Raw genomic sequence first — 15,915 nt, forward strand, 5'->3', positions numbered from 1 at the left:
GTCTCTATACTTCCTTTCTCTATCTTTGTCAGGTCTGTCCCTGTCCCTATCTTTCCTGTCTCTATCCTTCCTATCTCTATCCTTGTCTGGTCTGTCCCCATCCCCATGTTTCTTGTCTCTATCCTCTTCCTGTCTCTACCCTTGTCTGGTCTGTCCCTGTCCCTATCTTTCCTTTCTCTATCCTTGTCAGGTCTGTCCTTGTCTCCATCTTCTTGTCTCTATACTTCCTTTCTCTATCTTTGTCAGGTCTGTCCCTGTCCCTATCTTTCCTGTCTCTATCCTTCCTATCTCTATCCTTGTCTGGTCTGTCCCCATCCCCATGTTTCTTGTCTCTATCCTTCCTGTCTCTACCCTTGTCCGGTCTGTCCCTGTCCCTATCTTTCCTTTCTCTATCCTTGTCAGGTCTGTCCTTGTCTCCATCTTTCTTGTCTCTATACTTCCTTTCTCTATCTTTGTCAGGTCTGTCCCTGTCCCTATCTTTCCTGTCTCTATCCTTCCTATCTCTATCCTTGTCTGGTCTGTCCCCATCCCCATGTTTCTTGTCTCTATCCTTCCTGTGTCTATCTTTGTCAGGTCTGTCCCTGTCCCTATCCTTCCTTCTCTATCTTTGTCTGGTCTGTCCCTGTCCCTATCTTTCCTTTCTCTATCCTTGTCAGGTCTGTCCTTGTCTCCATCTTTCTTGTCTCTATACTTTCCTTTCTCTATCTTTGTCAGGTCTGTCCCTGTCCCTATCTTTCCTGTCTCTATCCTTCCTGTCTCTATCTTTGTCAGGTCTGTCCCGGTCCCTATCTTTCCTGTCTCTATCTTTCCTTATCTATCCTTGTCTGGTCTGTCCCCATCCCCATCTTCTTGCCTCTATCCTTCCTTTCTCTATCTTTGTCTGGTCCTGTCCCTGTCCCTATCTTCCTTGTCTCTATCTTTCCTTTCTCTATCCTTGTCAGGTCTGTCCCTGTCGCTATCCTTCTTGTCTCTATCTTATCTGGTTTGTCTCTGTCTCTATCTTTCTTGTTTCTATCTTTCCTTTCTCTATCCTTGTCAGGTCTTTCCTTGTCCTTATCTTTCTTTTTCTGTCTTTCTTGTCTGTATCCTTGTCAGGCTGGTCCTTGTCCCTATTTTTCTTGTCTTTATCTTTCCTGTCTCTATCTTTGTCAGGCCTGTCCCCATTCCCATGTTTCCTGTCTCTATCCTTCCTTTCTCTATCCTTGTCAGGTCTGTCCTTGTCCCTATCCTTCCTGTCTCTATCTTTCCTGTATCTATCCTTGCCTGGTCTATCCCCACCCCCATGTTTCTTGCCTCTATCCTTCCTGTCTCTATCTTTGTCAGGTCTGTCCCTGTTCCTATCTATCCTGTCTCTACCCTTGTCAGGTCTGTCCCTGCCTCCATCTTTCTTGTCTCTATCCTTCCTGTCTCTATCCATGTCAGGTCTGTCCCTGTCGCTACCTATCTTGTCTCTATCTTTCTTTTCTGGTCTATCCTTCGCTCTTTTTTCCTTGTCTCTACCCTTCTTGTCAGGTCTTTCCCTCTCTATATCACTCCCATCTGCTCCGCCGTTTCTCCCCCTTTTGTTTCCACGTCCTTTTTCACTAATGTTATTTGTGTCAGGTTCATTTCCAGTACTTTTCTTTTTTCCTCCTTAATATGATCATAATGTAATGTATGATGTATAAGGTTATAATGTACGATGAAGCCATTAGGTTTTTTGTGGGATATGTGTAACTACTCAAAGCGAATGATGTCATCTTGCAATTTGAGTGCATATAATATTCTGTTATTAGGTAATGGTACATTTTTGTCAAATTTGGAGTTTTTATGCATTGTCATTGGCCAACGTTTGACGTATTCAATAAGGAAAATTCACTCATCAAAGATAATAATGTCACTGGAACATATACAAATTTGTTTAGCAAAATTAGATCAATTCCCAGTGTCCGAAAAATAAAACAATATGTTCTAAAAATATCTGAAAGCTGTAGTTACTCTACCTTTAGACAACTGTAGATTCTTTTAAGCCCCTTCTACCGACGATATTTGCAGTAACAGAACGAAGGTCCATAGGTAGCTAGGTAGCTAGCTAGTTACGTATGAATGAATGCCTGTTAACTGTATGTGTGTGTATGTATGACTTTAACTGTAAGAGCATGTATGTATGTATCTATGTATGTATGTATGTATGTATATGTATGTATGTATGTATGTATGTATGTATGTATGTATGTATCTGTCTTTGTCTATACCTTTTCATTATTTTGTAAGGGCTCACATTTCAATTGCATGCATTAAAAGTGTCCCTTCTTAATATCAAAGAAGTCACACAACAGAATGCCAGAATTTTTCCCATCATTCCAAAACTATTTACATTTTGACGTTACTTACCTCCACAAGTAAATGGTACAACCCTGATGTTGATTAAGTCAATATATTCTAACTCATGCCAGGAAATAACATCACCACAGTCAGGAGTACACGTACGTGATGCTTTCTATTTGAAAGATAGGAATTCCACAGATTGTTGTCACTGACAGAAAGAGGTGACAGACAAGCCCCTTTGATGTGAGGTATGTAAGACATTCGTTTTAGATAAATTAAGACATGCTGATTATAATATGACGATGTGCATTTTTATGTAAAACATAAAGCAGACAAACATTATTCATGACAGTTATTGCACAGAACTTTCAGTATATAATTATCTGAAAGGATAGTCATAATGAGACTAGGGCGATATTGGTAGTTATCTTCTGCAAGCAATGTATATTTCTCTATAACATCTGATTATTTATCTTGTTAAAGTATCTCATTTTATGTGAAATATAACGTATATAGCTGTCTATAAAAGTTTAGATGCCACAAAACACATGCTAGCTTAGATTTTTGCTCCCGAGGAAGTGGTGAGAGATATTTTAATTGGCTTTTTCCTGTGCCATACAAATTGCAGAAATCTTAGCCAGGGTAAAAGCCTATATAGATATAACTCTTAAAAAATTGTTGATCTGAATAGGCTTCCTATTTTCTCTGATTTTCTTTAAATTGTACCCATTTAAAACATTTAAATGATATAGTCCTTTAATACTTTACAAAACCATTCTTCAGTGAAAAATCTGACAAGTACATTTAAATTTTAACCGTTATTTTGATTTCCCGCTATTTTTAAAAACAGGTAATATTATAAAGAAAACAAAGTATATGATGTCCCAGTTGAAAACATTCAGTGCTATGCATATTGGACTACTTTGTTGTTTCTGTGAAGATTCCAATGCATATATGCACGACGTACAGTGTTTTTGCTTTATTTGCATGAGGGCGCCATTTTACGTTTGGGCACACGTTTATTATTTATCTTGTTTAAAATTTCACATGCAGTCTCACCGGGCGGTTAATAATACTTGTATACTAATCCCTCAATGAGTACATGTAATATAATGTATGTATATATGTATGTATGTATGTGTGTATGTAATGTAATGTATATATGTAATATCTGACAAGTAAATTTAGATTTTAACCGTTATTTTGATTATTTATCTTGTTTAAAATTTCACATGCAGTCTCACTGGGCAGTTCATTATATTTGTATACTAATCCCTCAATAAGTACATTCCCACGAACTTGTTTTATTTTGGAAGTAACATCACAAAAAGAGTGCTAAAAGATACAGCTAGTGGGGCTTAAATGTTGCCCTTAAGGTAGTATGCGCCTCGAAGTGAAAGACTTAAACTTTTGCTAAAACGTTCCTGAATGAAACTTTCAAACAGTCTCTTTCCAAATCATCAATAAAAATCGGGGGTCACCGTACAAAGTTTGGAACTAGCGAAACAAATTACCCAACAGTTTGCGATATTTGAAATTCAAAATGGCGCCCTTTCAGTGTTAACTCTATGGGGGAAAGTAAACTTTAGGTTTCCGAAAAACTAAGCCAGTGAAAGTTTTCCTTTATCCAAGAGCTTTAAAATGAGCCCCCAACAAGTGGTAGATCAGAAAAGAATTATAGGAATTTGAGAGTCCTTCTATCTGTCCCCGAGGTGCGTTCTACCTTAAGGTAATATATGCGCTTCGAAAGTGAAAGGAATGAAATTTGCCCAAACATTCCTCAGTTGTTGTTCTCTTTTTGAATCAAGAGTAAAAATCAAGGGTCACATTGCAAAGGTTGTTAGAGAGTAACAAATTGCCCAACATTTACCGATTTTTGAAATTTAAAATAGCCGCAATCCCAACGTTAACTCATGAGAAAAAAAACAACAACAATAATTTTGTTGACTTATCAAAAAAATAAGACGGTTAAAATTGTTGTCACTCCCAGAGCTCTAAAATGAACCCCAAAAAACGGTAGATGAGAAAAGTATTGTAACAATTAGAGAGTCGGAATATCTCTCTCTTTGGCGCATTCTACCTTGATTGGTTACTTAAGTACGATTACCTTTATTCCTTTCTCGTCGAGTATGTTCCCATAGAAGTTGAAGTTTCTGAATTTCCCATAAAATGCATCCTCCTTGTTGAATCCTCCAGCAATAAGACTCTGTTTCTGACCAATGACAAGCGTACCTCCACCTTTGATGGTTTCCCCAACAGCCAGGTCGGTTCCCTGGTAGATTTCAACTTTCTTGTCGTAGATGGTAAAGTTGCCATTTGTGGAGTTCCAGGTCAAGCAGATCATGTGGGAGGAGTCGTCGTTCAAGTTGACACCTGTTGATTCACTTATCTGATTGTTAATGGTCACTGTAAGATTGTTCACGTTGCTGAATACGATGCTGCCCTCGGTATCACCTGGTACGTAGTAGCTGAACACCGTGTTGGTGAGATTTGCATACAGGTCGTCGAGTACGAACCAGAAACAGATTGTGAATTCACTGAGTTCTGGGATAGCTTTGGGCATGGGTGACAAACTCCAATCCCCAGAGTTATCAATGACCCATAGCTTGTCATCGAAGACGCCAGGCAAACAAGGATCGGTTGGAACTGTGGAATAAAAACAGAGACTGGCAAATTTAAAAGGTCATCTTAAACAATGATTTAAAGGTTATTGCTCTGATGCAATACCCCTTTCGTTAGTGAAAATACATATTTATAGCAGCACATCACAGATTGACAGAATTGCAAAGGGGTAGACAAAGAACAAAGTGTAGAATAAATTTCTAGGCAAAGCGAGATGGGGAGAAATGTGAACAGTTTTTGGGTCAGACGAGACCTTTATTAGGTTTATCTTGGAGGACATCAACGGATGCGATAGTCTTTTTTCATATGTATGTGTCTCCACAGGGGCATTTACATCGAGCATACAGAGGTCTTCTTTATTGTCATATCGATGAATGTTGTCATGCCCTCCTATGATTTGGTTTGTGCTCAGCCAGGGACACTTTTCTTGTGAACTTGATAATTATGATGCAAAAAATAGCGCAGCAATGTGGGACACAATATCAGAATTGCACACTACATTGGTCTCGCCTTCAAAAGCGGGTATATTTATTTACAGAGTTGACATTATCGTATTGAACGTAGCTCTTTCCTTAGAGACAACTAGGGGATGCCCAACATGGGTGACCAACGGAGATGCGAGTTACTTTATTCTCATGACAGCGGGCGGTCAAAATGTTTTGATCAGTCTCTTGGGAAAAGTCTACTGGTTCATACCGTGGAAAAATACCACTTGATAGGCAGATATTAGTCTTCGACTTAATTGCGTATAGGGGTTTCGAGGATGGGCAGTGATTTGGTTGACCGCCCGTGATGAGACTGTTAGTATATATACCAGTTCTGTGTTCCCTTTAGTCACGATAAATAGTCATGAGCCATTTTTTAAATATTTTTGTACGTACGGCAAACATCCATGTCAGCATCAAGGTTGAGTGGCTTCAGGTCAACAGTTTGTGGATACTCCTCAGTGAAGTAAGGCCACCAGATCAGATCACCGCAAGTACGGTTGCATCGTCCTTCGTACAAAGCCTGCACCTATGTGGACAGGACAACAGCCTGGTCGTTGTGAGGTGCATTTATTTCTGTATAGGTAAGTGATTCTCAGATATAATAAACATGAGAGAGAGAGAGAGAGAGAGAGAGAGAGAGAGAGAGAGAGAGAGAGAGAGAGAGAGAAAAGAGAGACAGCAAACAAATATATGACAGACAGGTAGTTAAGACATGATCATTGGTCAGCAGTAGACTCCAAAGCAGAGAAAGAAAACACGGCACATTGACTGACTGACAAACTGACTGACTGACAGGAAGAAAAGCAGACAGTCAGAGAGACAGACAACCAGGTACAGACGGTACGATACTCAGAGGCATTCAGATAGACAGTCAGAAACACTTTCGGGTAAACAATGCTAACAGGTGACCAACAGATGATAAAGAGATAGACTGACAGACAGACAGACAGACAGGACTTGTCCAAGCTGGAAAGAACACGAACATAAGGTCAGACAGGCAGACAAACAGATAGACAAACATACTGACAGACAGACGGACATACAGAAAGAAGAGGTTCTGCCCTGATATAAGTCACTCAGTTACGGTCGAATGCAACACAGGCTAGATCTAGAGAAAACCCGGCATTTGAAAAATTACCCGAGCGGCTGGAATATGATCAGAGGCTATAACGAACAATATGAATGACTCGTTTGAGGAAAACTTGCAAAATGACAGTTTATTTGTCCATATAATAGATGCTTATTTATGACCTATCAATTTAATAACAGATGTTAAAATATGAGACCGGAAATAAGTTGACAGGTGCTTCGGAATGTGTGAGTGCTTGATATGCAAATTCCTTGGACTACAGATAAATCGTCCGGGAAAGAAGTAAAACATAATCATCTGCAGATGGCCGAACACAAGAATGCATCATACAAAGGAGATTAAAGAGGGCGTATTACCATTAAAACCAAATATAGATCAGTTAGTGATGTTTAACCGGAGTGTTTGGCCGTCAGCCCCATATGGCAATTTGCATATCATACATCACATTTCTCGCACACCCTGCCATATAGACCCTATGTTGTATCATGTATCACTCACTATGACATTGGTTATGTCAGAAAATGCGAGAAAAGAAAGCAATTGTTGTTAGGATATGTGGAAATCAATGATCGATTCTGGTGGACAAAATTGTCCCCGAGGCTGTCATTCGCCCAGTAAACTGACGTATTCATTGCTTCGATAAAGTTTGTGTAAGATGAGTGATAGTGATTGTACGCGCCAATCTCCACACAGAGATTGAAGCGCAGTGGGGCAGCAGCGCGGCGTGGATAATGCGAACCAAGCTAGAGGGTCTTTGAGTCGTTGACCGCGCAGCCCCACCATTAGTGTGGCTACTGCTGAGACTCCCCAGCTAGGTTATAATTTTCCACAGCGCTACAATCTCTGTACGGAGATTGTGTACGCGCGTGAGTGCTTCATACACTCTACAACGTGTGGAGCCGTCGCAGTCAGAAACACGTAACAACTTAGCCCGGTTATTGAAGAACGCTTTTTGTTTTTTGTTTTGACATAGCATAGACACTGTCTATGATTCAAACAGCCTTATGGAGTGTATTTTATATGTTGGTGATGAAAGAATTAGTAAATATTTTATGAAACATCTAACACACATTCTACCCGTAAAACATGAAACTGAAGATGTGTGTAACTTTCGATGCAAAGGACAAAATGGAAAAAGACAAATATTATTAGTTGCCTAGTGTTAGGGTCAAGGTTAGGTTTAGGATAAGCCAATAAAATGATTCGTATAGAGACATTATTTTAGTCCGTTAACACAATATAGTTGTTATTTTAATGTCATTTATAGTATTCATTTATTATATAATGCATGGTTAGTCATACAGTGTCAAGCTCAAGATTAACATTTCAACTAACAGCCGCAGACAACTCCCCGTGGGGTAGTGGTTAGAGTGGGGTTCTTTAAATCAGGTGTCCCCGGTAAAAATTAGAATGTATAGTAACACTTGCCAGGCATAGTAAAAGGTATACATCAGTTGATACCTAGCAGGAGACAGTACTAGAAAAGATGAACACGTAGTCTTTGCGATTTTTAGGGATCATTTCCCATTTGACATCATTTTCGACAAAGTAATATTCTCGTTATAAATAATGTTAGGGGGTAATATCCGGGTGGTAAATGTCTTTGGGGTAAATGTCTCGGTGGTAAATGGTTGGTGGTAATTAGCCGGGGGGGGGGGTAAATGTCAGGTGGTGATTGTCCAGAGGTATTTGTCTAAGTGGCAACTGTCCTAGAACCTGCCAAGGACAATTTTGCTTCTTTCGTTAAGAAATTGGCACTACCCGGTGTTACCACTGCAGAGAACCTGCCATGTAACTTCTCATAATTATTGTAACAGAGAATAGCATAAGCATCAGGTGAGTTATTAACACATATACACAGGTCTTTATTTGGGCTGGAGCGTCAGTATATTCCTTGTGGCCTCGGGGAATAGCTATGTATTTCTGGTAACACACAGCCCCTCGAGGTAGTAAACGCGCTACAGCCCTCATGACCAGATAAATGGTGTTCACAATGGAATATCTCCTACCTCAACTTCAGTTAGAGCCTTCGACCACATGTTAAAACTCGTCATCTCGCCATTGAGGGCGTTGGCCTCCACAAACCCTCCTGTAGGAACCAGTTCCTGCCCTACGACCAGAGTGCCACCGCCACGAACTAACAAGCCTTTGGCCAAATTTGCCTTCTTAACGACCACGCCGTCCTTGTAGTACCTGTACTGGCCATTCTTTGACCCCCAGGTGACACAAAGGTGATGCCATTTGCCGTCACGTAGATCAATTTTTGAAGATTTCCCCTTCTCGTTTCGTAATGTCATGCTGACGTCTTTCACGTTGCTAATCACTAAGCTGCCGAGAGTATCTCCCGGAACAAAATAGCTGAGAACAGTCTTCTTAAACTTCTTTTGCTCCGTCACTTTAATCCACAGACAGACCGTAAATTCGGATAATTCAGGCAAAGTGTAGTTCCAGATCACGTGATTCTGGGCACCGTCAAAAACCCAGACTGTGTCGTTCTCCCAATGTTCGCGACAGAATCGCGGGAATTCGGGAGCTAAAATGATAAGAAAGACGTGTTTTTTGTCAGGATAGCGAAATAGCGTACTACTTATCAGCGATAATTTTAAAGGGAAACTTGGACGTATTATCACCAAACAAACAATATACTGTTTCTAGTTCCTGTCCAGACTTCGCATCTGGTCCGATTTATGCCAAAATCTTTTTAATTTTGGACGTGGACTGGCCAATTATAATGTTCACGAAGCATTAACTGCATTAAATAGAATTTGAACACGCGCCTTGGACTGCACAATTACAAAATAAAAGCTGAGCGCTCTACCTTCTTAGGTGTTCAGCTGTGCAACTACATTTTGTACTTTGCCAAGGTAAGGCAGGCGACATATTGACTGCATATACGCAGATACTTGGCTTGTCATAGTACGTATTGTTATTTCGCCATTGGCTCTAAACATGAAATGGTATCTTAACAAGTGTCACATTTAGTGCGGAATGACGTAATTTGTGAAAGTGACGTCACGTTGGTAAAAATAATAAGCAAACACTAGTGACTAGAGTCACACTGAGAGATTTTTGTTGGTACGCCAAAACACCAAGTTGCATATAATAGTATCAGCGTGTCCTGTAAGTTTTAATATATTCCATCATGTGAGTAGATTTCTATTAACCATAACTTCCGCTAGTAAATATTTCAATGACTTTTATGGCTTCAGAGGAAAGTTTGAAACCAGTATCCGTACTTGTCTTGCGAAGTCGTCTGCAGACTGACCCTCGTACGTTTATTGGTATTAATTCTTTCAATTTACATCCTATGCCTTCTATCAGTCATAATCAAATTTAAATCGATGATAGGCAGCAATTAATCTCTCTCACATTCTACTAACAACTTTGGGATCGAAAGACATAGTACAGAGAAAACGGTGTTCAATACATTTGCTCTGGTTGAAGAGAAACGCGCTAATGGATGTAGAATTTTGCCAAATGTTAACAAAATTGTCCGCTGTTTATGGACAACAAGGACCACAACTCGCATTTGACTTCAATTATTCGTCTAATTTAATAGCAGATTTCCTTTCCAAGCAAGTTTCAGTTATATATCGCGTAAACGCCCTGAACATCAGCATCTCATAATTGCTAAATGTATGTCACAAATATGTATGCTTACTTGGCGGTAGTTCACTGTCCAAGACTTGTACAGACACCAACTCTGATGACGTCATGGACGTCCAGGAGACTACATTGCCACAGCCACGGTTTAAACTATCCTCAGAGAGAGCCTGGAAGATTAGAATCAAAGTTAGAATACATGTACATCTCCCTCACATTCTACTAACAACTTTGGGATCGAAAGACAGTCATACAACATACATACATACATACATACATACATACATACATACATACATACATACATACATACATACATACATACATACATACATCATACATACATCATACATACATACATACATACATACATACATACATACATACATACATACATACATACATACATACATACATACATACATACATACATACATACATACATACATACATACATACATACATGCAATCATGCATACATGCGTGCATGCATGCGGAGAGACAGAAAGACAAACGGACGGACGGACGGACAGACAGACAGACATATAGAATAGACTCGCGGATTAGATAGATGTAAATACACTTACTTCGACAGATAAAAATGCCGCATTATGCGCTCTTAATGAAGATGCATCCTACCTTTATAGAGTCTTGGTCAAGTTTGGTACTCCACATGTTAAACTGGGTCAGTTCGCCTTCGTACACGCCCCCGGTCAAGCCGTCGTTCGGTTTACCGAGGAACAATTCTCCGTTCCCAGTGATTGTACCGCCGGTGGCTAAACCAGTCTTTCGGAATAATCGCTCACCGGCTTTGTAGATCTGCAGGGCAAAGTGAATTCAGAAGGAAAGAGTATTCAAAGCGGTTAATAATATAATGATTGCGGTATTTTTTCTCGTGATAACGTAGGGCTAAATGTTGACCTTAAAAAGTCAATTTTAGGCTCAAGTTGTAGGTCAGCTGCCTAATTCAGTGAAGTTTATATTACATATTTTAGTGAATATTTTTAGTTTCCCCATCCATAATTCTTGATATTCATGCGTTGCCTAATTATTGCAATTTTGGCAAAGAAATTGATCTGAAAATCAATCTCGACAATTGAAAATATATGAAACAAAAAAACCGATAATACCTCGTATTTGCCTTCATCCGAGCTATCCCACGTGACACACACGTGATGCCACAGGCCGTAGTTTGTTTCGAGGCCCGATTCAACTCCCGCATTGCCATTCACAGTCAGTTTCAAATTCGACGGATTTTCAATCTGTATGCTTGAATCCGGCTGTAATCTGTAACTGACGATGGTGCCAGTGTTGGTTCCGGCATTGGACCTCATCCACCAACAGGCAGTGAACTGCGTCAGATCGGGGATATGTCGGACTAAGTTAACATAGCTTGTTGCGCCATCGAAGGAGAGCGTGTTGTTCTCGAGCTCACCGCCAATACAGCTTACGTCATAAAACGGATATGCATTGTAGTATTCTAGCAAATTGAAGGAACAATATATGTTTAGTTGGCATCATATATATATATATATATATATATATATATATATATATATATATATATATATATATGTATATATTAATCGATTCTTGGAACTAACAATCTATTTGTGGTATTTGTCTAAAATGGTAGGCCATGTAGGAGCGTTTCACTTGACCTTCCTGAATTTTGTTTTAGTTTTCATTAGAAATCTGCGCAACTCAGTTTGCTATGAATGCCCCTTTGTTTGCTTTGTGTTGTCTTTTCTGCCCAGCCAAATATCACTACGGCGACTACCTTTTTCGTCTGACTACAAGATGATAGATCTTAGCTTTTTAGCACAACAGTTCTGTACAAAATTTTGTGAAATGACTGCAATATGGCTTCATAATTCTGACCAATACACATCTACCCTCAATATGTTTTTGTGTCTACGCCATGACAGATGGGTAGCGAAACCAGGCTGGCTTCAGCATCTTGCTGAGCTGGGCTACTTTGAGCCTAGGGTCGGAGTAGGAGAAAGCTACACTGCGTTGCTGACGATCAGATCTGAGACAGGCTAGTATTTTCAGTGTTTGTCTAACTTCAAAGTCCTGACTGACGGTATCTTTCAAACTATACAAAATGATTTATAAGTAAGTTAAAATTTAAGGGCAGCTCCAATACGTGTTGTCTCGTACAATGGCTATATTTTGTGAAAATAAATTTTAACACAGAACGTAACATACAGCATAACACATGATAGACGACACACTTTGTGGCAGACGAGCAGACAATGTGCCCGTTTGTATAGTGCACGGTCAATCCACAACAGCATGGACAGTGGTAAGTGTGCTCACTGACGTCACGGCATACACGGCATGCTGGGAGAAGAAATCTCTACATCAGCTGTAATAGGCAATTTAACACTTCCTGCGAGACGACCCAAACGTTACTTTTCTGTCGTTTGCACCAGATACCGCATTTAATACAATTCTAAAATACGATGATAAAATTCAAATAATGAGATAGCCTCGTCTACAAATTCCGTCTTTCCCCTTCCTCCTTTTTTGTGTCTTTCCCCTTTCATTAACCTTGTTTCCTTCGTAACGCCCCTAAAGCACGTGAATTTTAAAACTGTTATTCGAAATGCAGTGTGCATACAATTATGCGTATCTATTTATGGTTGTTGACAAGTAAAATTTGAATGATTTGCCAAGTACACCTTAACAATGCATCATTTTACTGTTTATATTTAAACAAAGCCGTACATGTCTACTACTTTCAATTGCATGACACATTAAGCTCTGACGATTTTAGGGTATATTGTGTGCTATCTTTAAGTTGCTTTTTCTGTCTGTCTTTTACCGTCAGCACTGATGATATCCGAAGAAAAATAAAAGAAAGTCGATACATACCAAATTCGCATCGAACACTCGACAAAATCAGCAAACGTATAACAACGGAAAGGAACACTGCGTTCACCTTCCAGGAATGCATCCTGCAAGAGTAGAAAGAACTGTCAATATGAAATTACTTTGCTGTGGCTAACTGCGCTGAAGTGAACGCACACATCCAAAAGTTAGCTTTAAACAAAGCCTAACGATCATTCGTCTGCCGAATTGACCTGCCATTTACTGATATGTAATGTCAGTGTTTATACTGAGTTTGGGAAGCCAATCTCAGCAAGAAACTACATATACTGAAGTAAAATTCCCTGACTGTTACATATAGCGTCTACAATATTGCAGGGAGAAGGAACTCGTTGAGGAAATGAAAAGATTGATCACAAGTTTTATCAATCTGAAACTGTGAGACTGCAGAACACTAGCGTGTGCCTGTTGCTCTTTCTCAAGTCGAAATGATGCTTATATCAACGACATAATCATCTCTCTCTCTCTCTCTCTCTCTCTCTCTCTCTCTCTCTCTCTCTCTCTCTCTCTCTCTGATATGCTAATATAACACTTAATAATACACACTTCTTTCTAAACACTCACTAAATCTGTCTTACCTTCAAGCGTGATTGTATCCGGTGACGACAAGCGTCCCGGAACCTTCGAACACCCTGATGAGAGTGTGTGACGAAGTTAGGTTAAACCAGAATTCCATGACTATTTAAACCGTCGCCAGAAATAATAATAAAGAAGTTTATGAGAGCCGATACGTCATACTAATATAAATGACCAGCTTGTGTGCTAAATAAATTTTATTTCAATGAAAGTGGCATACGGTTAACAGGATAATCTATGAAGGATATGAATTCCATAGCAATTGACGCATCAGCGATTTTGACTGATAGTACAGGTATAGACCATCTGTGTTAGAAGCCCCACAGTACTTGTTTTAAAAGTATTTAATGGAATTTAATCTGTCAGCGTGAACCAAATACTTGTTGTCTGGTATCTTGTCTTCTCGATTTAACAAGTAAAGTATGGTTTACACGTCATAACATAGCATCTCAGGAGTGTTGTTTCACTCTCTTTATATATAGTTAACTTTTGTCATTTCTTTGTTGGTCTAACGATCCACTTGTTTAAAAATATAGACACCTACTGAATCACCTTTGTTACAAAGTTGACTATTCTGAGCTTAGAGGCACAGGTAAGTTTCGATTTGGATCTTGGGAATGCGTCTGTAGACATCCAATCGAAAAAAGGTGTATTACTGTAACGTCAGCTTCAGTTTCATATTCCACTCTCTAAAGCGTGTTGAGATAGACAATATCCTGCTGGCTAATTTAGCTTATACATGTGTAAACTGCACTATTGTTTAAAAGTGAATTCTGGTACGAAGAAAATTCAAATGTAAGTAATTAGAGTGTATTCGACATGTCCAGTAGACGCTGTATTGGCAAGCTAAATAGCAGGCGTTTCGGTATTCTTTAGGGAGTAGACTATGAACGTGAAATTGACATATCAACCAAAATTGATGAAAATCATCAAAAGTTACAGCTAGTATTGGCCCTTTCAATATGATTCAAGTCTTCGTGAACGTTTTGATTAGAGTAACATTATCACAAACTTGAAAATCCCCTACCCTTGACTTAAAAACAAACAACGCGGCTATTTCCAAATTAGAGAAATGAATATGATGATAACACGGAATTGTCAGGCAGCTATTTTTCAACTACGTATCTTACTTGCTTAGAACGGCAGCGTAATATTTTGGATTTTGGTACCGCAATGGACATAACTCTGGCCGCCACTGTGAAAGTCCTTGACATAAAAAATGACCATAGAATGATTGAGTGAGCTGTATTCAAATTATATGTCCGGTTTACATGTGGCGAGAGTTATCTATTACGCACACAATCCAAAAGTTAAACACCTGTCATCTCCCCCCCCTCTCTGTCTCTCTGTCTGTCTGTCTGTCTGTCTGTCTGTCTGTCTGTCTGTCTGTCTGTCTGTCTGTCTGTCTGTCTGTCTCTCTCTCTCTCTCTCTCTCTCTCTCTCTCTCTCTCTCTCTCTCTCTCTCTCTCTCTCTCAATCAATCAAAACTTGTTTCTGTCGTATCTATAATCACTAAACCAATACACTTCTTGAACGACTCGGTTGGTCGAGTGTATGCATTAGATATCTGGAATACATCCATTATTTGTATTCAGTTCTAATTTTCGTCCTTCGAAAAATAAAACTCAACTCATGCTCTGCTCAAATGTTTAGTTGTTCTCTGTTTAAGAGCAGAAAATCAGTATTAATACATTTCGACAACGGAACTGCGCAAAATCATGTCGGCTTTCGCAATGACCATGCCCCCAGCAATCAATGTTTTGTATGACACATACACTCAACATGGAGGTAGTAGTAGTCAAGAACTCTGGTTTGTATAAAGTCGGTTTTTGCCAAAAATCACAACTCTTGGTCATTGTTAGAGCAGCAGGCCTTGATGATATTGTGTCCAGCATGACAGTTTATTATCTGCGGTATCATGGAAGATTCGTACAAGAGTGATACCAGTGCAAAGCAGTCAAATCGTAGTTGTTTCGATGACGCTGTATTTCTGCATAGATTGCACAGATGGTCGGTCAGCTATACAAGGGCGCCATCTTGCCGTGAAGAGCTACTTCCGGCTGTCAAACCCAGAAGTCGGCTATTTTGACTTCGGTCATCTATTTGTCTATCTTTCTACTTTGAAGAAATACTACAATGTGTCACAACTAATGAGCTTTCGTTTTCCTTTTAACTTTAAACTAAGTTTATTGAAGCTTATCCCCTCACGAAACTGACTACTTTTATCTGTTCCAACGACGTAAATCGACAGTTTATTTCTGTTCAACGGCAAATCGACTGAAATGCTGGCATCGAGTTCAGATATTTGCTATATTTTAGTATAATTTGAGCTTT

At 39.4% G+C, this 15,915-nt stretch overlaps 1 protein-coding gene across 1 annotated transcript; it reads right to left on the reverse strand.

The window, feature by feature from the left end:
- Positions 1-550: 550 nt before the first annotated feature.
- Positions 551-13,674, reverse strand: LOC139124077 (uncharacterized). Its single transcript, XM_070690210.1, has 10 exons — positions 13,584-13,674; positions 12,991-13,073; positions 11,241-11,590; positions 10,750-10,929; positions 10,169-10,280; positions 8,517-9,040; positions 5,811-5,943; positions 4,415-4,953; positions 2,374-2,479; positions 551-1,632 (listed from the first exon to the last, which is right to left on the reverse strand). Exons 2-10 carry the CDS (start codon positions 13,070-13,072, stop codon positions 971-973), a joined length of 2,688 nt encoding a protein of 895 aa, XP_070546311.1. The 5' UTR covers position 13,073; positions 13,584-13,674; the 3' UTR covers positions 551-970.
- Between the last annotated feature and the right edge of the window lie 2,241 nt (positions 13,675-15,915).

Source organism: Ptychodera flava (assembly GCF_041260155.1).
Source record: "Ptychodera flava strain L36383 chromosome 23 unlocalized genomic scaffold, AS_Pfla_20210202 Scaffold_23__1_contigs__length_28996876_pilon, whole genome shotgun sequence".
NCBI lineage: Eukaryota > Metazoa > Hemichordata > Enteropneusta > Ptychoderidae > Ptychodera > Ptychodera flava.